Source organism: Mytilus edulis, chromosome 6, assembly GCF_963676685.1.
Source record: "Mytilus edulis chromosome 6, xbMytEdul2.2, whole genome shotgun sequence".
Classification (NCBI taxonomy): Eukaryota; Metazoa; Mollusca; class Bivalvia; order Mytilida; family Mytilidae; genus Mytilus; species Mytilus edulis.
In genome coordinates this window covers 16,212,059-16,237,936 of record NC_092349.1, presented here as the reverse complement: position 1 = coordinate 16,237,936, position 25,878 = coordinate 16,212,059, and the positions used below count along the sequence as shown (strand labels likewise).

Here is a 25,878-nt window from a genome sequence, read left to right as displayed (position 1 = left end):
TAAGTTGCACAATAAGAATGTTTCTGTAAAAATATGATATCTTGACATACATCTACAATACTTTACGACAAAAGAGATGATTTCAGCTTCCAAATTGTGAACTTTCCATTTCCATGTAGCAACATTTCAGCAGCGCTTGCATACGAAATATATATATATCTCCAAATTGATATGATATTCCCGGGGATTGCTACTCACAAGGAAGCTATTAAACCAAGAGTTCCAAATGGTGACTTTGAAATCATCCCATCGTAAATTTTACGGACGCAATCACTTGTTGCTTGACCGTTATGGAATATCCGTTTCACAGATGATATCGGATATGTTCCCTATGTCGTTACTACACTCTCCTTCCGTTTTCACAAATGTGACCTACCGAATTAGGCTGTTGTTATAATATGAGTTCCGCGATGGGTATCAAATGTGGAACAGGATCTGCCTTCCCTTCCTAAGCACCTGATATCACCCCAGTTTTTTTTTGGTGGGATTCGTGTTGCTTAGTCTTTAGTTTTCTATGTTATGTTTTGTACTATTGTGTACTATTATTTGTCTATTTGTCTTTTTTAGCAAGTTTATTTTCAATCTATGAGTTTGATTGTCCCTCTGGTATCACTCGCTCCTCTTTAAGTAAATATATATGCTAAGAATTTAGAGAAATGTGTCAAGAACATTTGTCCATGTAAGCAGAAATTGACCATGTAGTCCAGTCAAACTAAGATTTAACCTCAAACTAATTGCAACAGAAAATGTTTTATTTCTAATCTATAGCATTATGCCTTTTATATACACAGAAAAAGGTCCCATAAAATCTAACTTGAGGATAACTCAAAATCAACATTTTTAATTTCTTTTTAATTTTTGTAAAAATGAGTCTTTTTTTGGTCAATATTTGGTTGTGTTTCTTGAAATTTATGTAAAGTATGATACTTTCATGGGGTTATAAGTTTGTATTTGACTAAATTATATAATCTTCTGCTCATGAAATGTACAAAACAGAAGTGTTATGGGTATTTTTTTTGGTGCATTTTCATTAAAGAAATTGCAAATTTGAAGCTTTGTAACCATTTTGAAAAAAATGATGTGACATTTTGGTATTGCTAATATCTGTATATTATATTTTTTCAGCAACTTACTTATCTAAAGAAACTTTTAACCACAAAAAAAGAATACATGCTTAATTGTTTTTATTAAATTTAAGATTCTTTACCTTGACATGTTGAAAAATTCAATAAATGGTCAACTAATGAATTATGAAATCTAGATTATAGCTTGATAAAATATATGAAAACACCTTCAGAGTTGTTTGTTATACTAGGTCAAATTTATGCTAGATTGACTGGACTAATCTTGCAGTTCTAACTGGAGGAGTAGATTCGCTAACAAACGAGTAAACACAGATTGTTATCATGCTACGATTTTTGAAATTATTACCTAGTTTAACGGTTCAAACTTTTATTTACCCCATTTACTAACGTAGTATATTGGTGTTGAAAGACAAGTTATATTATTGAGTCATTATCCCTTTTGTCAAGTTACATCATTAGAAAAATCATTAGTTTAATCAATCACTTGTTTGAAAATACACGAGGCTACACATACTTACAAATGAACCAACGGGGCAATTCACACCTAACCTTCACATCGGTTGACAGAGAGTTTTCGTGCATAAATGTTAAATCATATGTCAAAGTAGGTCCAATAAATAATGCTTCTTATTAAAATATTATACAGAATAACTTGACATAAAATCAAATCGAAATGACACTAAGTATGTCCTCGTTTAACTGGACAGATGAGCAAATATGGCTCCACTAGTGACAAACGAAATGGATAGACGGTAGATACCAAATATATATATTTTGAAAATTTATATCGAAAATATAAACAATAGTATCATCTCGTTACAGTAGTTTTAAATAAAAGTGAAATTAAAAATAGGCTTTTACATGGCTTATATAACGTTCAGTGGTTGTCGTCTGTTTGTGTGGTTCATAAGTGTTTCTTGTTTCTCGTTTTTATTAGACTAGATCGTTGGTTTTCCCGTTTGAATGGTTTAACAGTAGTATTTTTTGGGGCCTTTTATAGCTTGCTGTTTAATGTTAGCCAAGTCTCCGTGTTGAAGTAGTACATAACTCAAAAGTGGTCTATTAATACAAATTTAACAATATGTCATATAAACAAACCTCAATCACATTTTTCATTTTCTTCTACAAAATACAGTCCGTTACCATAGACATATATTTTTGAAAGACGTAAGCCATATTGGTAACCACTTGAAGGAAAGTAAAACAAAACTCGATAAGTGAATCATCAATTTCACAAATATAAAAAATATGGACTTAACGAACTATCATATATGGGTAACCTCATAATCACCAAGATGATTTAATAATTTTGTTGTTTTACGCCAATCGCAAAATAGTCTCATGTCCGTAATTGTTCGATTTCCTGAGATTGATATTCATCTTCGTTACGTTTGTGCTTTCTCTGTCTTTCCAGACCTGAAATAAAGTTAGTTAATTTTAAATATAATTAATTATTCACATAATTTGACCATCCTTATTAGATTAAATTACTTTCTCAGTTGTAATTAAATATTTAAACGGACATATACGGATAATATGTTTATCTTTTAGCTTTAAAGTGTCTTATCACATTGAGATTATAAAAAAATTGTTTTAACAAAATGTTTAAAAACTTATCATCAAAACATCTTATGTCTAAAAGAGACAAATCTATCAATGTTTTATTTTGGTTCAGTTTGAAATTAATGTAGTAATCTGTTTTTTGGAAGTGAAGTTATTCATGTTATTGTCTAACGATTTTAATCATTTTTTAAAGAATAAATAAACGGTAATAAAAGAAATTTTGAACTGCTCTTTATTAACTGCAGTTAAATTTTGCAACGAGTAACCGTAATCAACTGATTGGTTAAATTAGGCATTCAAAGCTCATTCAATATTCATGTTTCCTAACGAATGAAGGCATAAATTTGACTAAAACAATTGTATTTTTTTTTAATCGTACTCTATATTCATGAAAAAAGAGACTTTAGAAAATAAAAATTGTGACATGAATTCTTGCCTTTGGTATTGACTATAAAATAGAGTAAAAACAGATTTTTTTGTATTTACTATACACACTTTAACAAGATCAATGTGAAGAACGACATATAACAGGTTTTTCCTTATGTTCCCATACAAATCTTTTAAACATTTAGACTTCAGTAAAACATGATTTACAAAAGTACTATAATTATGTAATCTTAACCAAGAAGATGTGGATCTTCACCAAAATACTCAATCAAAATAATATAGTTGTATCAAACTCTGCGCTTTTTCTATCTCAACACAACTAATGCATGTAGTGTACATGCTCAATTGAAAGAGCAACTATATTTTCATAAAAAGTTGAATAATGACTTTTAAAAAGAAAACTAAAAAATTATAGTAGTATAGGTAAACACAAATAGTCTTATTTTTAGGCAATCTTAAATTATGGATAGTGTTAGTATTAGCATTGATTTCCACGACTCTGATATATAAGATGACATCATCAAAAACGCTGATTTTTGTTGCCAACACTTTGTTACTCTTTTGGTGGAATAACAATTCAACAAACAACCAGCAGTGCAAATGGAACTTAATATTTACCGATACGTATCAACAGGATACCTTAACTCCAATAATTTTCGTGTTGTGTCCAATATAGTGTGACTACGTTTTGTGTCAATGTGGATTTGCATGGAAGGTGCCACAAAACTTGCAGAAGACGTTTGCTCTATCGATATATACAATCTCCATTTTTTGGAGTTCATGCAATCTCTTCCTTTTTTTGTTTATAACCATGTCGAAGTGATGAGTTAGAAATCGTTGGTTCAATAGCCTCCATGTCAACAGTAAGATGTTGTAAATAAATCCTTAGGGAATCATGATAGGTGTAGGTTTTATTTACATACACTGCTCAATAGTGTTACGTAAAATTGAAAGTGTACAAATAAAAAGCTGAAATGTGTTGTTATATACTCTGCCACAATGATAAATAGTAAATGCTAGTCAAAGTATAAGGCAGATTAAACTGTATCTGCGGTATTAGATTTACTAGTTATGAAAGTTTTCGCGTCCGGTGACTTTATTTATATAAGAAAAAATATTACAAACTTTCTGTCTTTAAATTCAGGATTAAAAACACAATTGTCATTTGTTTAATTCGAATTATAATAATAAAAAGAAATACAACGCTTTTTAATTATTATCTGAGACCGTAGATAAAACACTTACTACAGCATGTACAGATAAGTTTAAATAAATTGCATAATGGTCTCCATTTTCTTCTTAGTTTGAATTTCCCTAAAAATAAAATAAGAATCATTACAATAATCGTACAACACCTTTAAACCTTTGATATGTTTTTATCCTAGCGCACAATGTTTGGAATAACAGTCATTGATTATGATCTTAACCACTAGATGTAAAGCTAACACTGTAAAACTAAGCAGAGCAGTCTTTTTCCCACTATATCATGTTTGAAAGGAGCAACATTTAATTAACTGCCTGCCTCGGGTCTCATTGCAAGCAACACTGAACAAATGAATAGAAAATATTGAAAACTATACTCTTATACTTACGCCATATTACAATAAAGACGATAAGCATGATGGCAGATCCTCCATACATATATAATGTGTTAATCCCTGTTAAAAAGAATCATAGTTAAAATTGTGATTATGATTAATCAATCTGAAAACTGATTCAGTAGGAAGATCAAAACATTTTGCCTTTCTCGTCATGTCAACACGTATACTTTTACTCTTATATCCTGACGATAATACGAAACGTTCAATATTATAAGTAGAAAACAAACTTACAATACCATGGCTAAAAAGGTAAAAACCACCTGACAAACAACAAAAACAAAACACAACATATTAGACTGAAGAATTAGCAACAAGAACACAATTAAAAGCAGAGGTATATATCAGGTTCTCTGGAATGATGTGAAGATGGTGAACTCACATTCAGATAGTTTGAATACCCTCATATCGGTACTTTTTTACTTCTTTTTCTATAACTGTATTTGTTCTAATTTAATATTTCAACCCCGTTCAATTATGTGGTGGAGTGATATCACGGTCCCATGCCAGTGCCCGTTCGACATGCCACATATTTGTTTAAAATTTACCCTTCCCTTTCATTAATTTGACCTACTGAATTAGACTATTTACCGGATTTGGTATAGCATGAGCAACACGATGGGTGCCATATATGGAGCAGGATCTGCTCAATTTTAGCCATGGCGTTGTCAGTTTATTTTAGATTTTTGAGTTTGACTGTCCCTCTGGTATATTTCGTCCCTCTTTCATTCAGAAACAGAAAAAATATTTGAAACTTCAGTTGCCGAGATCGGTCCAACGAGTTGTTCCCCTGTTCCGAAGTGGATCGCTCCCGTTGGTAATCGAGACAGGCCGATACGCACGACCGAAAATTCCAGTTAATGGAAGAAATTATACATCTGTCCGAATGACGTCATAGAAAACGATTTTTTTTAATGTACTGCACTATGTATGATGACTTAAGATATAATTTATTTTCTCGAGCCAAAAACTTTATAGAAAACTTCGATACTCTTGATATTGACAGACAATTGATCAGTCTAATGAAATGTAAAGAAATACAATCCTCATTATCATACGCACTTTTCAATTTTTATCAGAGAAGAAAGAAATTTATTTGAATGTTAACATATATTTTTCATAGTTACATTTTTAAAGTCTTTTTATTAACATTGTTATTATTGTTAATTTTGAGTACAGATATTTTAGCTTGATCCTTTATTTAATATTATCACATTTAAATTATTTTTGTTTCCCTAGAAATATATGTTTTCTTTTTGTTAGTTTTTATTTAAAGACATGTAAAACCTTTTAACCATTGCTTATGTTTTTAATCTGTAATCTTTTTATTAATATAGTCTATCTTATATTAATTGATACTTTTACTAGTAAATATTTTTAAAGCAGTTTACTTAATTAATGTGAAAAACCAGTAATTATTTTTGAATTTTATAAGTATAAAATATTATGTATTTAAAGAAATCCTCACTGTATTTTTTTATACAAATATACAGTTGTCTGATGTGTTTTAAAGTGTCTCATACGCCTATTCTAAGGCTGGATATTTGATCTATGTTTGTATTATGAATTGTTGTATATATATATATATATATATTGTCTGATCAGATATGTGACACTATAATAAAATAGTTATTTATTTTATTTATTACTTATTGTCTTTGCTTCAGCAGCACTAAAAAAACACACATTTTCGTTTCCATTTTGAATTATTTTAGAGTTGATTCTGCGGGGCCTTTGAAATAAATTATGAATTTGGTTTTACTACGGTTACCCTTTGTTCGTTAGCCCTTCAACATTGGTTTTATTTTTTTTAATTTGCTGAACTTGATGATAACTTAGACCTTTATTATCTAAATGCGAATGTGGTGCAAGAAAGTGCTACCGTTATTTTTTACTATACGGATATATTTTTATCATTGTTGAAAGCGGCCGGTTTCCATACTCATTCATTGCATTTTGGTCAACAGTTAGCAATGCTACCACAAAATAAACACTGAACAAATAGTTGATAGGTGAAGATCAAGGAAGACTCACCAATGGTTTGGAAAAAGTTACAATCAACTTCAGCTGATACTGAAAAAGAAAACGGTTTACTGCCTACATGACATTTTACTTGCAATGTTATAGCACTGCAAGTTAAATCATTCATATTGACAATTAACACACTGTCTGCTTTATAAAACGTGAAGTTTGACACTTTAAACGACTCGTGTTGCTGCAGAATTTCCTCTACATGCTGAAATGTAAATAAAAAGAATAAGTGGAAATATGAGTGAAAAATGACGCAGTGCTGAATACTTCGTACAGGACATTTTTAGAAAAAATGGTGGGCTTAATAGCAGAGTTCAAAATGTTGCTAAAATAACAACATAACATAACAGGAATATATCACAAATAAAGGCAATAAACACTCAGGAAAAGGTTATAAATAATATATTATTAAGTGGTTTTCAACATTTTAACCACTGGGTAACAACGAACAATCAATTCTGTTTACGACGGTACACAAATACAGCGTAATAGAATTACGAACTGTGCTCATTTATTATCTTTACTTTTCCATACGACTAAAAAAATGAAAAAATAGAATTAAAACTAGATACGATCAGTCATAAAATAATTTATAATTAGAAAAAATGTATGTGTCTACGTCTTTTGCTTACCTTTATTCCTGTTGAACTATTTTGATTGCAAAAGATAGAATTGTTGCATTTGGAAAATGTCTGAAATAGATAAGTAAAAAATTACTCTTTTTTCAGAATAAGTAAAAAGTAAAATACAGAGCAGAAATTTAAAAAATGAAAAATAAATGATGAAAATTAAAATGTAAGCCAAAAAAAAAGGACAAGCTTTATTTTTTACTTGGTGCAGGAATTCTCCAAAGGAAATGGTAGGTTAAATCTGGTATTATAGCTAGCTGAACCTCCAATGTGTAAAACTGGTATGTTTATTCCGCTTTAAATGCGTCGAAACGTTCCCCTTTTGCATCATTCAACTAAAATAGTTGCTCTATAATCTGTAATGATTTGTTCATTTGTCAGCAATGAATAGAATAAAACTTTGTTACAGTTAGTATAAATCAAATGTTAAACTATTTATGGCAAAATGTTGTTTGTGCTGCATTTAGACCCCTCTTACTAGAAATTTGTTTTACATGCAAACGTATAATACTTGCAGTTTTTATTTAACACTATCATAAGTTTAAACGCTGTTTTCAATTTAGACTTGTTTACAATCGAAGGTATATATATACGACTGACATTTCAATTATTATCAAATATGAAAACATTCGGTTTTGGATATGCAATAACCGCAAAATTGTCCTAATCAATTTCTGCCCGACAAAAAAGTGGTTGTTGGTTATTGTGCCCCGATACCGAATGACGTGACGTCAATGCGTCCTTAACGACCATTGCGAACAATGACAATGTTTTTATTGAGAATTATGAGAATTCTGCTACAACGGCCACAACCAACAATGTCCTCCCAACTATTATTGATGTAACCCCAATTTGCCAAATGATCGCTCTTGTCTATTACCATATTTAAAAATAAGTGAAATATTAAAATAATTATGTATTGAAATATATTAAATGAAAAAGAAAATCATGGAAAATGTGATAAAAGTTTAGAGATTTGACTTCTTATGGTCTATTTTAATAGTTTTTTCCTTTTCTTCAAAACTTAAATATATGATGGATAGATTATAAAAGAGGGACGAAAGATACCCGAGGAACAGTCAAACTCATAAATCGAAAATAAACTGACAACGCCATGTCTTTTCCATATAAGCCCTGGTATCATCCCTCGGACCATACGACTCTCGGCTTAAGCACTGGGCTGATATGGAAAAGGGCATGTTATAACTTATACATATTGTACATAAAAAAAATATGAATACGTCAAACATCGTATTGTAGTTGTCAAATAATATGACAGTATTATCCATTTGTGTAATGTATTTGTGCTTTCGATATTGCCATTTAATTAGGGACCTTCCGTTTTGAATTCTCCTCGGAGTTCCGTATTGTTGTTATTTTACTTTTAGATACATCAAAGAAATCATTAACAGACACCGTCTCTTTAACATTAGTAAAACGACTTTTTAATAATTTTATGTACTGTTGTTAGTCTGTTTGTCAGTTTCGTTTTTGAGCATGGCGTTCTCAGTTTATTTTCGATTTATGATTTTGACTGTTCCTCTGGTATTTTTCGTCTCTGTTTCAGTTACACATTCTTAGGTTGTAAGCTACATTTCTGTGAGTGTTATACGCAACAAAAAAAAGAATAAACCCGTATTTTCCGATACATGCTATAGATACACATCCATTTATGACTTCTCCATGTCCTACTTCAGTTAAATATTTCGATGCTATCTACGTATGTTAAAGATGTTACTAAATCAATTTGCCTTGTCTTTTTCGTCAATACTAATAGTGTTATTGGAACACTTGTATTTTTTTCATCGAGAGCACGTCGATTCGAAAGAATATCATTAGTCCTATTAGAATAAAAAAAAGTCAGGGTTGACTTGATATTGTATCACGGTTTGATCTGTTCTATTGATATTGTTCCCCTACCTATAATTGTATCGCTCGTTGTAAACTAAAAGAACGACAAACGGACCTTTGTTATATTATTATAAAACATCCCCCTTAAATGATTTCTCAATTAAAACTGTTTTTCCTTAGTGCTCACCAAATTCGTATTTTATTTGTTCTTCTAATAAAGGCAACAGTAGTATACCGCTGTTTAAACTCATAAATCCCTGGACAAAAAACCTTAAAATAAGCATTATCTATAACACAAAAAGCATTAGGTTTAAAATTTAATACGCCAAAAACGCGCCTTGTTCACACAAGACTCACCAGTGACGCCCAGATATAAAAGATCGAAAGCGAAAAAAAGTACAAAGTTGTACAGCACTGAAGATCAAAAGTTGTGTCAAATACGGCTATGTTTGGGATAAGAACATCCTTATTATTTAGAACAATTAATGCTATTGCAAACAGTAAATTTTATCAAATGAATATAACAGATATACATAATGAAACTGAAGTATTAACCCATTACATAAAACAAACACGAATACATAATGCACAGAATAGACACACCCGACTCAGTCCAGACCTCAATGCAGTAAATTATGAAAATGACGTCACATACGATGGTGAAAAGGCATTAAAAATTACGTCACATTTGAATATATGAAATTTCTGAAACAGCAGAAAAGTGACGTCACATATGAAAAACTATATCTCAAAAGTAAGATAGAATTAGGATTGATTAAAGATTGTAATAGAACTAAATACTGATATTGCATTTAAACACAATGCATATTTCAATACTTATTAATAGCAATTAACTATAATATATATATTTCCAGTTTGTTATGAATCCAACTACAAACGTAAATTATCGTACAGATTACGTTGACCAAAATTAAATCTAATAAATGACGGCGGTGATTAATTTTTCTTTCCATAACACATAAATATAATAAAAAAGACGTCAACACATTTGACAAAATCCGATGAGAATTACAAATATAACATTAAACATTTAAACTAAATACATGAATTTGGGATAAACAAGTACCGTAACACGTCTTATAGTAATGCGAATTCACACTCAGCAAAACAGTCACAATCGGGAATAAGTCACGTTTGGTAATTTAAAGATTAGACGACATAATGACAAACCACAATCTACCATGTGGTAAAAGTTTGGTTAAAGACACATAGTATGGATCCACCAATTCGTGATGGTGTCCATAAAATTTACGGAGTGTCAATTTTAATCTGTCCTCCTCATAACTTTGTTGGAGAAGTTTCTGCGTAAGGAGCACACTTCTGGATATGAAGTCCGTATAGTGTGAACAAGCACGTGAATAACGTATCAATTGTGATATGTAAACACCATACAAAGAGGCAGATGGTATGTTACTGCTGAGAAATGGGAAATTGATAATTGGGAAGTTGAAATCGTCTCGTTTGTCATAGATTTTCGTGTGAAGTTGTCCATCTACGTCAATATTGAGGAAAAGATCAAGGTATGAAGCAGTCCTTCTAGCATCAGTAGTATCCTTAATTTCAAGTTCATATGAGATGTAAGTATTGGCTGAAGTATGGGTTATTCAATGATAGAACATCATCAATATATCGGAAAGTAAAATTAAAGAATTTCGCAAGGTGCTTTTTCTTTTTGTCTTTTAGAAGGTTTTGAATGAATTCTAAATATTCGAACACCGCTGATTTTTTCACTTACTAGGATCAGATCAATTAAAAAACCAAGTCCCAGAAAGAGATTCATGTTTGTTTTGGGTAATTTCTCTTCTTTTATCAGTAATAAATATTTAATTGATCGTTATCTTTTATGCTAGTTCATTTTCGTAATCTATTCCTTAGATATATATTTAATAATAACATATTTTATTTTCATCAAATATTGATAGAACAAACATTTGAACTCACTTCATAATATGTTGTATTACATTTCAGCATGGGAAAGACCTTCTTAGTTGATATATGTATCTCGACTTGTTTTGTTTTGTACTCTGCAGATCTACTGAAGTTTTCTGGCATATCTGAAATCCAAAATCCGTAAATTAGTCAGCACGACTGAATGTCTTGTACAACATCAACATGATATTTCATTTCAAAGGAACGTATCCGGTCTGACATCGGGACGGTATAACAGCATTTGTATTGCTTTTATTTATTTTTTTTTTTTTTTGTCACTGTTTGCCAACAAAGCTTCAAATGATAATAGAAATGAATAAAATAAAGTATATGATTAATGATCATTTCAAAGTAAATGTACAGTTTTAAAATACAATGATGCTATAATGTAAAAATTGTGGTGTTTTCATGTCGGTAGGAGCATGTTTCATAATTCACGAATTCAATACACTTCTAATAAGTTGATACAAAATTCTGACATTTTGCATTGACTTCCCCTTTTTCAGATTTACAATAGCGTTTATTTTTTTGTGAACATGACTATTAATAACAATTACAAAAGTAAAAACACAAAAATACTGAACTTCGAGGAAAAATCAGAGCGGAAAGTTCCCAATCAAGTGGCAAAATCAATAGCTCAAACACATCAAACGAATGGATTACAACTGTCATATTCCTGACTTGGAATAGGCATTTTTTAAATGACTATAACTCGATACAACATTAGACGCAGATTTATCTGCAATGCATGTGTTGAATTTTCATGATATTCTAATCTTACTGTCAGTTCAGCACATTCAGCATTCTCCAAAAATCACAAAAATTTAAATATGCATAAAAGCAAATATTTATTAATTGTGTTTACATTATCAGACATAAATTAAGGTATATTTTGAACAGTTTCGATGAATTATAGTAGTTTGCAGTATTTAAGTTTTTTTTTACATGTTCGCATATACTGCACTGTCAAATTATAAAATTATGAAATATAAATATAAATATAACTCATAGTTCTACAGTAAATATCTCTTTTCAAATAATAAAAAAAAACAATCTTCCGGAAGTGTTTGTTTCTGATGGATACCTTCTGTCGTTCTGGGCACGAAATCGTTATGAATGCGCTCAGTGATGAATCATATATATTAATTATAATAATATTATGAGTGAGATCTTTAAACATGTTAAAAGGTGATTGTATAGCACAATGTAGACTGCTGTATCCCTATTTCTGCTTTTGCTCGTTATGTCTGAATGTTCTGCTCACATATTGGTGTCATTATTTTTTTTTAACAACATAAATAAATATTTATTTCAAATATTGGCTTGTTACAATATCATTCAGTAGTCCAAGCCCCTCCTGATGTTCCCTGTTACAATCCACTAATCACTCAGGGTAGTGATTAGTTGTAAAATATATATTACTTTTTTACATCATATATATATTAAATAATATCACTTAAACATTAATATGACTATTCATATGTTTTCTAATAGTTGCTAAAACATTACTTTTAATTTTCAAACATACTGTTCTATTGAACTCATTCAGAAAAATTGAGAAAAACGTTGACATTTTTTGTCTTTTGATCAGATATGTAGTAGGCTTTGTAAATTGAAAAACCCACAATTGTTAAAAAAAAGTTTAAGTCAAAAAATTCTTATTCAGAAGTTTTATATCCAAATACTAAGTGTCTTAGTTTTATGTTAAAAGTTATTTACTATTCTTTAAAACTTCATTTATTTTATTCCAAAAAGTTTTAAATACGGACACAGTATAAATAAGTGATCATATTCTTCTTCTTGTGTACAAAAATTACAAGAACTATTGTTTACGATTTTCCATCTGCATAAAAGTTTCTTTGTAGGTAGAACATGTTGTAGTAATTTTCATCTAAAAATTCAAGGTTTATATTCTTTTAAATAACTGAATAAAAATTTATATAGATATTTTTGATATAACACATCATCTATATCAAATATACGCATCCATTTTTGGGTCCAATAGCTGGTTCAATTTTTTTATTTATCAGAGACTTTTATAAAAGTTTATTAGTTAATGCTTCTAATTTTATAGGTAAACCATCCAATATAAATTGGTTTCTTTTTATATTAACAATACTTTTTCGATTTCAAAATTGCTGCCCAGTCTTTTGGTATAGATTTCTTTACTAAATTAATTTCAGTTATCCAGTTTGATTTATTGTTTAGTTTATTTAAAATGATGTCTTGCGAAATACAACCTTTTTAAACTATGATATAATTTACATAAATAAGATCGCTTTAAGTCCATTTTTTTTTAAAATATAGCTTTATTTTCAAATTTAATAGATTTATTGTTCCATAATATTTGTTTTCTTATATCTGTAAATGTTTCTTGGTTTTTTTTTGTTAGACCTCCACCAGTTAATTTCCAACATTTAATAATATCTTTATAAACATCTGGGATATTTTTCAATGCTTTCGTCTGTCTTATCCCCACTGTTTGTTTGAAACACTAACCAGTTAAATTATAAAAATAGTGTTGAGGTATAATTTTCCACCCTCCTTTACAATTATTTACTAGTCTGTTTATCGACATAGCTTTTAAAGCAGTGATATAACTTCTGATATCTATCATATTCAATTCCCCCTTTTCATATGGACCAATAATTGAATTTCTTTTTACTTTATGTGGTTTATTATCCAAAACAAATTTAAAACAACTCTTTTCTATTTCTTTTAAAAATTTCTCTGGAACTCTGCAAGCAGATCCCACAAAAGTAAAAATGTGCACAATTAATGTTTTAATTATCAAAATTTTTCCAAAAATAGTAAGATTTCTTTTTTGCTAAGAACAAAATAATTTATTCATCTTTTCAATCTTATTTTCTCAATTCCCCTCTGTTTTGTTTCTGTTTAATTTCAGTCCTTAATAAGAACCAAAAATTTCAATTTCATTCATAGCTACTTGAACATAATATTTAGAACAACAAAATAAAGAAGTTTCATCTGCCAGCTGCGAAATTTTTATAGTATGGTTTTTGCAAACTTATTTGACCTTGATACCTTTAAAATCAGTATTGCTTCTTAATCTTGAAGCCATAATTTCCACAGATAAAACAAATAACAACGCAGATAAAGGACACCCTTAACGTATACTCCTTGTGTTTTTAAAGACCTCAGATATCCAACCATTATTCATTACACATGTTTGAATATCACTATATAAAGTCTTAACCCATCTTATAAAAGATTCATTAAATCCAAAATGTTTTAAAACTGAAAACATTAAATTCCATTCTAGAGAGTCAAACGCTTTAGAAAAATAAACAAAGACTATAGCCTCCTCAATTTTGTATAAATCAGTAAAATCAATAATATCTTGTTTCTGTCTAAGATTAAAACCAATAAATCTATTTTTAACATATCCAGTCTGATCTTCTTTAATAAGTTTTGGTAAGATTTTTTTCAATCGTTGTGCTAGAGCGTACGATAGATGTTTCATGTCAATATTTAAAAGAGAAATAGGAAGGTAATTATCTAGTGACAATGGATCACCTTTTTTAAATGAAAGCGTTAATACACTTGTACGCTGTGAATATGTAAGTGTTTGATTTTTATATCCAATATTAAGAATGTTTACTTATATGAACTTTAAGTTATCCCAAAATTTTGTATGAAATTCAACGGTTAAACCGTCTAATCCAGGGGATTTATTAAGTTTCATTTTATAAATAGCATCTGAGCATTCTTCTACTGTTATATCCCCATCGCAGAGTGATTTATCATTTCCATCCATTTATTTATCGAATTTTGTCTCAAATATATATTTGTCGCTTGATGTTTTCTCAGCGCTTTGCGTCGAGTATAACTTTGTATAGTACTCTAATACTGCAAAGTATTTCACTTTGATCCGTTAAAATCTCACCATTTTCCCCTTTTAATTTATTGATTGACTTTTTTACCTGTCTCTGTTTTTCTAAACCTAAAAAGTACGAGTTATTTTTTTCCCCAAATTCAACACATTTCTCTCGTGATCTTATTTGAGCCCCTTTAGCCTTTTGTTCATAAATTTTGGCAATATTATTTTCAAGTTCTTCAATATCTTTATCTAAAACGTTATTCTCAGCTTCTTGTTCATCTCTCATTTTCAATTTTATTTCTAATTTTTTTTCAAGAGTTCGTAAGTTTTCTCTTGTAAATTTTGCTTTAGGTTTACAATAAGCTATAGTTGCCCTTACCTTTATTTTAAATATAGCCCATGCTAAACGAAGGTTTTTTAAATTACGATTACCCATAAAGCAGCTTTCCATTTCTTTTTTTAACTAATTGTATGTAGTCATTATCTTCTAAAATAGAATTATTCATTTTCCAGTGCCCTCTTCCCTTTTCTGATGCACCAGTTCTAAACTTCTTAAAAACACTTTGATGATCCGTATAATCAATAACTGCAGGATTAATTTTACAACATTCTACTAATGAAATCTGGACCTATCAGAATCATATCAATCCTACTTGCCTGAGATTTATCTTTTCTCGCCAATATATATTGTTGTTTTTTTTTATTTGAATACCTCCAAAGGCCTGTTAAGTTATTTATTTTTATTAAAGATTTTAAACTATTTACTGATTGGGCATTTTTTACCTCTGAACGAGTATTTTTCCTGTGTATCGCTTTCATCGTATCATTGAAATCCCCCCCCCCCCCCCCATTATCGTAATTCCTATCCCTTGTTCTTTTAATATATTATTTACTTTAAAAAAAAAATTGATTTCTATTCCTTTACAATAAGTTGCATATATACACATTAGTGTAAAAATGCTTTCATCAATTTCTACATTTAAAAGAATTAATCGTCCATCTACATCGTTATGTTTATTTATCAACTTATAATTCAGTGACTTTTTAATGAGAATAGCCACACCCCTACTAGAGGTCGTTCCCTGACTGCAAAATATATCAAATTCTGAATTGTTTCTTATTTCTGTTTCTATGTTTTCATCAAAATGAGTTTCTTGTAAAAACAAATAGAACTATTTTGACATTTAATCCATTCAATTACTCTGTCTCTTTTATCTTTATTTTTATTACCATTTAGATTTAAACTACCTAAGTTTATTAGAAATTTAGATGCCATTTCAAAGTATAGTTTCATATAATTGTATTATTTCCTCATAAAACTGTCCTTGCCTGCAAACAATACAATTAAAATACATGTTTATAACAATATTGGTGTCATTATAATGGAATATTTATGACTGTCATACATGTAAGACGTTTAGCTGGTTTTAAAACCATGGTTAATTCATAAATCTTTACATAGGCCATACGAAATGGCATACATATTAATCCTGCATGAGGTACGAAATGACATACATATAAATCTTCCTTGAGGTACGGAACGGTATTACATATAAAGCTTCCTTGAGGTACGAAATGGCATACATATTAATATTCCATGAGGTACGACAGGTTACGGTACGAAATGGTCAGGGTACGAAATAGTTTTTGCCAGGGTCCGAAATAGGGGGAGGGGGGAGCACGAAATGACTATAATTCGATAAACATAAGACGCAAATTTATCTGCAATGCATGTGTTGAATTTTCATGACATTCTAATCTTACTGTCAGTTCAGCACATTCAGCATTCTCAAAAAATCACAAAAACTTAAATATGCATAAAAGCAAAAATCAATTTATTGTGTTTACATTACCAGACATAAATTAAGGTATACTTTTAACAGTTTCGATGAATTATAGTAGTTTGCAGTATTTAAGGTTTATTTACATGTTCGCGTATACTGCACTGTCAAATTATGAAATTATGAAATATAAATAAAAATATAACTCATAGTTTTACAGTAAATATCTCTTTTCAAATAATAAAAAAAAAAACAATCTTCCAGAAGTGTTTGTTTCTGTTTCTTAGGGGCAACGTAATAAATGCATACCCTTTCCGATGTTAATGACTTAATCATAAAAGTAGGTACAATGTCAAAACTTCAATTATTTGAAAAGCTGGGTTTTTTGTTGGCCCCATTTACTATTTGACACACTCTAAGTCCACCTTTTAACGAAGCCATTCAAAGTTCCAGAACTCATATTTGAATTTTCTTAAGTATGTACTTGGGTGAGGTTGTTCGGACTCCTTGGGTTTTTACAGGGTAAAATATTTTGCCCCGTAACACCCATGTTTTTCATAAAAGACTGCAATAGATCATAAAAGGTCATTTTCCAAAACTTTAGCAGATTTTTTATTTGTTTCTTTCGATTTGAGACACAAATTAAACCAATGCAAATGTAGGGTAAATGTCTGATTCGGCCTTTTCCCACTATTTTTGAAAACTTAAATATCTCAAAAAGGGTCTGCATTACCTCTCAATATTTCTAGCTTATTTTGTTCCTCATCTTAGGATCTTTCGAAATTAAGTTTTAATATTACATTCTTGTAGTTTCTTGATTTGTAAAATTTCAACCAAGTACATCCTTAATGAAATTTATTTTGTGTTCACTGTAGTTTCTTTCTGTTTTGTAAGCACGCATCTGATATCTTCATTTACTCATCGATCGTTAATATAAATGGCTATGTGTCGGGTAATCAAAACACTAGTTTACTTCCCAATAGAAACAACAATTCTTTAATCTGAGCAGCGAATGAACACTTTATATCATAGGTTATTATAATGAAGACACAACAGATGTACAACTCAGCAAATTTTATCATCCCGCAATGCATGAAAAAATGTGTTGTATTTCAGCAAATGACATGTGTTCTTGGTTGAATTTTAAACTCGAATTACTCCATTTATTGAATTAGTCAAAACTACAGGTAAAATAAAATTTCATTATACGTTAATAAATAATCACATTTGAGCATCGGTTTAATAAGTTGAACAGCGCGAGAGATTTAAAGAAATCAAGAGATTTAAGTTGATATATTCTGTTTGTTCTAATCAATATTACCCTTTCCCCCACCTTCAGTTGTCAATATCGATCCGCAGCAATCGTAGAAATCGTGAACCCGAAATAGGTTAACCGATGTATTGATATTCATTTGCATAAGGTCGCAATTTCCATATATTATTAAATTGATACTTACTCATATACTCATATACTTCTATATGTTTAGTGAATGAAGCAAAGTGACAAGAACATGTATATTCTTTGATATCCAATACCGAAAAGTTTTTAATTTCGAGTGTAAATACTTCTTTATATTTAGGCATCTTTTTAACAATATTGTTGTATTTTTTATCAAAACAAGCACCGTTGAAACAAAGGATTCTGTCAGTTTTCTCCGATCTCCAAGTTGAAACACAATATTGAGAAGAATATTCACAGTTTAATAAATATGTTTCTCCAAAAATAGCCGGGGCAGTCTGTTCACTCCATTTTACTGTAATATATAAAAAGGAATGCATGAAATAAATTTGAAAACAGTCATATCAAAATGTAAGAGAAAAGGGCAATTCCTTTGGAAAATATCATCAACAAAAGCATATAAAAAACGCAAACAAAACATGTTTTGATATTCAATAACTGCTTTGTTTACAAAACACCATTCAATAACTGTTTACGTATATGGACATACATAACATATGAATATCATGTGTTTGTATAAATTAAAACAGAGTGTTTGATATCAATTTGACAAGCGTGTACTAACTAAATTGTGAATGAAAATGGTGAGTATACCAAGGGCACAACAACCCGACCAAAGAGCAGATACCAGCTATAAGTGAACATTTGAAATTATGCAATTGTCATTATTGCTCAAGAGCTTCGAGCATTAATTAAATACGTGTATTTACTAAATATCTGTAGTTGATACAAAGTCATATCTAGTAATTCATCTAAAGTTCATAAACAGGTTCTTTAGTTCAAGTTATCGTGATGTACAGTTATACAGATCCATATCAAAGGCCGTACCTTCACCTATAATGGTTTACCTTTACAAATTGTAATTTGGATGGAGAGTTTTCATATTGGCACTCATACCACATCTTTCTGTATCTATATACAGTACAAGTTGTTTCCTTACAAATTTCGTGCAATGAAATGTGTAACTTTTAACTTCAGACTATATTGTGCCAATTTATTTTCCCGTAGACCAGTCAAATGATCATTGCTGATTCGTAGGCATCGTCAAGCTGGACATCAGTGGTAACATATGGTCACCGCAATTTGACTTTGAGAGAATGGCGTTAAGTCCATTGGTCTGACGAGAGCAGATTCCTCGGAAAACAACATACAGGAAACAGCGCATCATTGGAACTACAACGTTTGGTGGTGGGGTTTGATAGTTGGTATGCTTTTTCATTCGAATGCAAAATGAATATTTATGTTCTGCATGGGATTATCATTGTGCCACATTTTGACAATCACAATCTTGCAACCATGTCAATATTCATTGTATATGATGCTAGGCCATACAGAGAACGCAATGTTTACGATTATATACGTCAGGAGGTAATTGACACTATTCCTTGTCCACCCATGTCACCGGATATGAATCTCAATGAGCATGTCTGGAATGATATTGGTCGAAAAATACAGGGAACCAGCAAGTAAGAATTAATAGGAATTACCAGCAGCCTTGATTGAAGACTGGCAAAGAATTTCTGTTAGTTCAAAGCATGATTCGACGAATGGATGATCTTTTCCGGAAGCGTGGAGGTTACACTCGCTACTGACCTAAGTTGCACTTTAATGTATTCCCAAATTGTCACTTTCGAGTTTTGAAAAGAATTTTGTGTAAGTTGAAATTTTATTTTGTGATTTATTTTGCCATTTTTCAACCATTTGCCTAAAATGAAATATTCAAATATTCAATTATAAAAACAGTCCAAACTTTCACTGTTCAATTAACATTTTATATGTTATCTTATTAAAGCAAATTCCGTTTATTGTATCGATATTTCGATTAGTTATGAATTCAGTAAAAAAAACATTCTGGAAAATTATCAGGTGTTGCTTAACTCTTGGCGAGGTGTATATATCGTGTTGGAGTCATTTATCAAAAAAGTTCATTTGACTATCGTTGGATACAATTATATGTTTTTCATTTAAACACATGAAACAGATTTTAAGTTTGGAAAGACAGTGGATCTTGTAGTGTAATGTACACATGGTTGTGATTTTGAGTGTGTGGTGTAGGTGATGATGGTTGAGGAAAAGGGTTACAAAGAACACAGGTACATATTTTTATGAAATCAAGTTAAACAAATAAATTGAGACAATATGTCCGCCTCATTGAAATTGGAATAAATATTTTAATACAAAGTTGAAACAAACGTACGGTTTTACAAGTAGCAGGAACAATGGCGTTGTAGATAAAGGAATACTGAAATCAACTTATATTGTTAAAATAAGGCCTTAAAAAATTGTGGATGTCATAACTTTTGGAGTGTCAAAAACTCGTTAGAAGTACTTGATAAATTGCATGCTTATTTTGTTGAATTTGAATCTGTTCAAAATGTTAGCCGTATTTGGCACAATTTTTTGGAATTTTGGATCCCCAATGCTCTTCAACTTCAACTTGTTTGGCTTTATACATATTTTGATATGAGTGTCACTGATGAGTCTTGTGTAGACGAAACGCGCGTCTGGCGAACTAAATTATAATCCTGGTTCCTTTGATGACTATTGACATCCTTTGATACTATAGCTGCCCTTGAACTTTTACTAGATAACATTTTTGTTCATTTTGGAGATTCTGTATATCGTCAAGTTATTTTAAGTCCAATGGGGACCAACTGTGCACCACTTATTAAGAATCTGTGTTTTTACTGCTATGAGTTACAATTGATGACTAAATCAGAAAACACCCATTAAAACAACATCTGATACAAAAGTTTGATACTACTTTAAGATATTTTGATAATATATTGGCTCTCAATAATGACGAATTCAGTATGTATATTAAAGAAATTTATCCTGTTGAACTTACTATAAATAAAGCTAATACTGACAATGACCACTGCCCTTTCCTCGATCTTGATATATATATATATATATATATATATATATATATATATATATATATATATCATTAACGGAAATCGTAATACAAAAAATTTTGATAAAAGAGATGATTTTTCATTTCCTATCGTTAATTCTCCATTTTTAGATAGTGACGTTCCCTTGTTATCATCTCACGATTGATAATTTGGGAAGTTGAAATCGTCCCGTTTATCATAGATTTTTGTGTGAAGTCGTCCATCTGCGTCAATATTGAGGAAAAGATTAAGGTATGAAATAGTCCTTCTAGTATCAGTATTATGCTTAATTTCAAGTCCACTGGGATATATGAGATTTAAGTATTGGTTGAAATATGGGTTATTCAATGATAGAAAATCATTAAGATATCGGAAAGTAAAATTATGGAATTTCGAAAGGTGCATTTTCTTTTTGTCTTTAAGAAGGTTCTGAATGACTTCTGTTCATACGAGTACATAAACAAATCGACCAGTAGGGGTGCACAATTAGAACCCATAGGAATACCGACTGTCTGTTGAAATATAAATCCTCCAAACTCAACAAATATATTGTCGATCAAAAAGTCCAACATTTTGATAATATCATCTTCAGTATATTTTCTGGTAGATTCAGTGTGATTCTTCACAAAATATGAATTATTGTAACCCAAAATAAGACATTTGTATCTACGATTCCCATTTAAAAAAAAGCTCTGTTAAATGAGATGGTGAAGTCGATCTTTAAACAGAGCATGGGGAATAGTAGTGTAAAGCGTAGAAAAATCAAAAGTCTTTAAATTGCTGCAAAATTACAAAGATTGTGATCGAAGATTAAGCAGTAGATCTTTTGAATTTTTGAGAATCCACATCTGGTTAATACAACAATATTTTTGAAGCCCATCTTTAACTGTAAAAGGATAAGTAGTCAGTACTTAAATAAGATGTTTAGTCGAACATTTTGAAGACCCAGCTATGTATCGTTCTTCATATGGAGTTTTGTGTAATATAGGTATCCAGTATAGTGATGGTAAATTTTCTTTTACAAATACCACAAGTTTAGTGACGTATTATTTTTTGAATATTAAAGTCTATTTATACTGTTATATAATCTTTTTTACCATTTGAAAAAGTAATTATAAATGCAGTTATAAATATGTGTCTTTTGATTAACGAATATCTATATATTCTATGAATTTAGTAAAAAGAAATCGAATGATCATATGATAAAAGGTAATAGTGAATCTATTCAAGGATACAATAAATGCGGCGATTCACAAAACCCCTGAATACCATTGACATATCAAAAGACATTTAATTCAAGTTGTATCGTCTTTGAAGATTCTAAATTATCAATTTTACCAAGATTTGCTGATGTATATAGTTAATGATTAACGTGTTTACACATTTTATATTTTTCCAAATTTTGTTCAACTTTTACTGATCAAGTTACAATACAGATTTTACGCTTGCATCAACTTTTTTAAAAATAAAAATTTAAACAAAGCCTTGACGTATTGTTTTCTCATTGCTAAGAATACTAATGTGTACAAATGTTTTCTCTTCCTGTTACATTTTCTGTACTTGAATAATGCAGTTAAGTCGTTAATCGTTTGTTACTTTTTCAGTTGGTTCAATGCGTGTGCGTTGTAGGGGATTTCATTTTAGTGTTTCCATGACAGTTGCACAAAAGAGATAACATTTTATTTTGACTGTTGGTTGCATACGTGCAGTGGCAAATCTTTCATGCATGTTCAGGACGAGTCAAATTTTGCAACAGAATAAAAAAATGTCAGCTTAATCATGTTAAACAAATTCACACGTATTTGTATTTTATACTTGCAAAGTGACAGATAGATCCAATGATGCAAATGCTGTTTTATCTAACTACATAATATTATGAAAACATTACCTTTGAGATGAATGTCATTTTTCTTTTTGAATTTTCCACACGTGCAGGTATAGGACTGTTCCAGGTCCAGGCTATTTACATCGAATATTTCTAATTGAAAAGTCATGGTATTTTGATTAATTGTCATCTGATATTTGTTGATATTCTGACATTTACCATTCAGGCACAAAAGTTCACAAAGTTTTCCAACCCGCCATGTTTTTATATCGATATTTGTGCATTTCGTTTTACTATATGAACATGTCAAGATTATGTTTTTGCGCATTACAACAGCCCCAGTAGTAAGTTGCCAAGACACTGAAATGGATTATACAGTAATTGATTGACGGTTGCTTCATACAAGAATACAGAAACCACGTTTTCTTTAATTTAAATGTTATTGAAATGATTTATTGAAAACATGTGAAATGTTCTATGAAATATTCAGAAAAGGAATGATTTCGTGTTCTGAAGCTTATCTTATATAAAAAAAGATTTGTGACAATGAAATTAAAACAGTACTTTTTACGGTTAAAACACAAAGAGGAATACCTATTCTAACTATGAAGCTGCATTGTTTAGTACCATAATAACACAGAGGAAAGTCGGCAATCTGCATCTTGGTTTAGTTTATTGAAATCAAGTTCGACTAGCAGATAAAAAATAATACAAAGTGTATATTATGCTGTCGTGTATTCGAAGAATGAAAAAACGGCTTGAGAAACATAGCTAAAATGTATAATCATATTTTATTCAGAATTGTTTTTTTTAACATGTACCTTGATCGTCTTCACCACATTTACATATGAATTCACTAAAATCACTGCTATTCATTCTAAGTATTTCTAATGATAAAGTATCTGCTGTTCCATTGAAGTGCATTTTCCAATGTTTTTCGAATGTTCCAAAACATCTTCCAAAATCACTTATCATTATGGAACCAGTCATATCTACTTGTGCTGAAATCAATTTGATTATTTTGTTATGTATAATATCATCCACGAAATACATAATATTCCTAAGTATCAATTACGAAATAATTGATGCAAGATATACTTCATTGTAGTTTTAACATGGGTAGGCATTATATTCGTGATTTTGTTTGCCCGAGCGAAACTGATAAATATAATGCCTACCCATGTTAAACTATAATACAGCATAGCTTTTATCAATTATTTCGATTCTGAACAAGACAATTGAGGTTATTTCTATGTCCGATAAGTGTAAGTGTAAAAGCCTTTGTGTAGGCTCTTCCATGAACCTCCCATTTTGTTTGTAAAATCAAACGGCTGTGATTTTTGAGAGGGAGGAGTTAGAACAGCCAGCATGAACGGTTGTCGTATTTAGGCCAAATATGTCAATTTCGGAATGCAACAAATTACATAATGAATTAATTAGTAACATCATGTGCACCATTTAAGAGTTAGAAAGTGTTTTAAAGTTAAGGAAATATATTAAGTGCATGATAATTTGATAAAATTCATTATTCTAAAGAAGTCAATGTACGCATGCGCAAACAAATTTTATTGGATTTAGAGCAAGGGTTTGTTTACAAAGCAAAGAAGTACGTCATATTAAAATTCCTCATAATGTTTGGCTTGATCTGGATTACATAAGATAAGAAGAAGAATTCATACTTAACAATATTTATCAAAAGTTTGAAACCGATTGTATAGGGTGTGAAATTTTTTGTTATAGCATCACTGTTCCAGATTGGGAGAAGATTGAGCGCACGCAAACGTGTTTAATCTCGCTTCATTCTATGTGTCTTTCCAAAGTCAAAAGCCTGTAGTTTCGTTGGTAATTATGTGATAAATGAGACCATTAGTTGCCGGGACCTTTTAAATATCTTTTTTCATTGTCTGAGGCCCTAAAGTCACCTATTATGTCGTATACCAACTTCATTTAACTGTTGATTTTGGTTTTGTCATTGGCAAACTTCTAGTAGTATTGCTTATATCGGCAAAACAAACGTTTCATCGTCATCATCATGAATTTGTTGATCGATCCAATGAGTTCCGGTTTCAACTTTAACCAGAAATATTTTCGGGATGTTGCATCTTAATTTAGACAGCAGAATAAAAGTATGTTTGTTAAATTAGAAAACATGGTTCATTATCATAGGTCAACTTTTTTTACGTCCGGTATTTAAAAAATGCTTGCTTAAAAGGAGCCTGATAAAGTAATCTGAAATTTATAATACACCATCGTACTAAAAATTCATGAAAGATGTATAATACATTTGTATAACGGCATCCAGTTTGATTTCTAAACAAAATAACTGCCGTTAAAATAGACATTTGTGACACATAATTAACATTTAAAAGTAAACCACGATATAAAAGATGGACGAAAGATACAACAGGGACAGTCAGACTCATAAATCGAAAATAAACTGACAACGCCATGGCTTAAAATGAAAAGGACAAATAGACAAACATTAGTACACATGACACAACATAGAAAACTAAAGAATAAACAACACGAATCCAAACAAAAACTGCAGGTTACTTCATGTGCTCCGGAAGGGTAAGCAGATCCTGATCCACATGTGGCACCCGTCGTGTTGCTTTTTTGATAACTAGTCTTATTCGGTAGGTCACATTCTTTTGTCGTAAAGTTTTGTTTTCAATCGACCCTCATTGTCAATTTCTAGATATGATGCCGACTGAACTGTATCTCTACTATCCTTTATCTCTAATTCGATGTGATAGATGCGTTCCACATAGTCACCAAATTTATTTAATGAAAGAACGTTATCTATATAGCGGACGGTAGAATTAAAGGATATTGCTAACTTCTGATCTTTCTTCCTAAGACGTTCCTGTATGAAGTCAGCTTCATAATAATAAAGAAACAAGTCGGCAAGAAGAGTGCACAATTCGTTCACATTGGAATGCCGATAGTCTGTTGAAAAACACGTCCTCCGAACGTAACAA

At 30.5% G+C, this 25,878-nt stretch overlaps 1 protein-coding gene across 2 annotated transcripts in view; it reads right to left on the bottom strand.

Annotated features, from left to right (window-relative positions):
- Nucleotides 1–1,738: 1,738 nt before the first annotated feature.
- LOC139527232 (uncharacterized) overlaps nt 1,739–25,878 on the bottom strand; it is a 37,215-nt gene continuing 13,075 nt past the window's right edge. Inside the window, exons 5-13 of one of the 2 annotated variants that reach the window (XM_071322556.1) lie at nt 23,719–23,898; nt 22,961–23,050; nt 18,174–18,470; nt 11,107–11,219; nt 7,297–7,356; nt 6,668–6,869; nt 4,628–4,693; nt 4,281–4,349; nt 1,739–2,501 (exon numbers count right to left, since the gene is read on the bottom strand). In XM_071322556.1, coding sequence (XP_071178657.1) covers nt 2,425–2,501; nt 4,281–4,349; nt 4,628–4,693; nt 6,668–6,869; nt 7,297–7,356; nt 11,107–11,219; nt 18,174–18,470; nt 22,961–23,050; nt 23,719–23,898 — 1,154 coding nt within the window. In that variant the 3' untranslated portion in view covers nt 1,739–2,424. Of the gene's footprint in view, nt 2,502–4,280; nt 4,350–4,627; nt 4,694–6,667; nt 6,870–7,296; nt 7,357–11,106; nt 11,220–18,173; nt 18,471–22,960; nt 23,258–23,718; nt 23,899–25,878 lie in introns of both variants that reach the window. The other variant, XM_071322555.1, reaches the window with a different exon arrangement.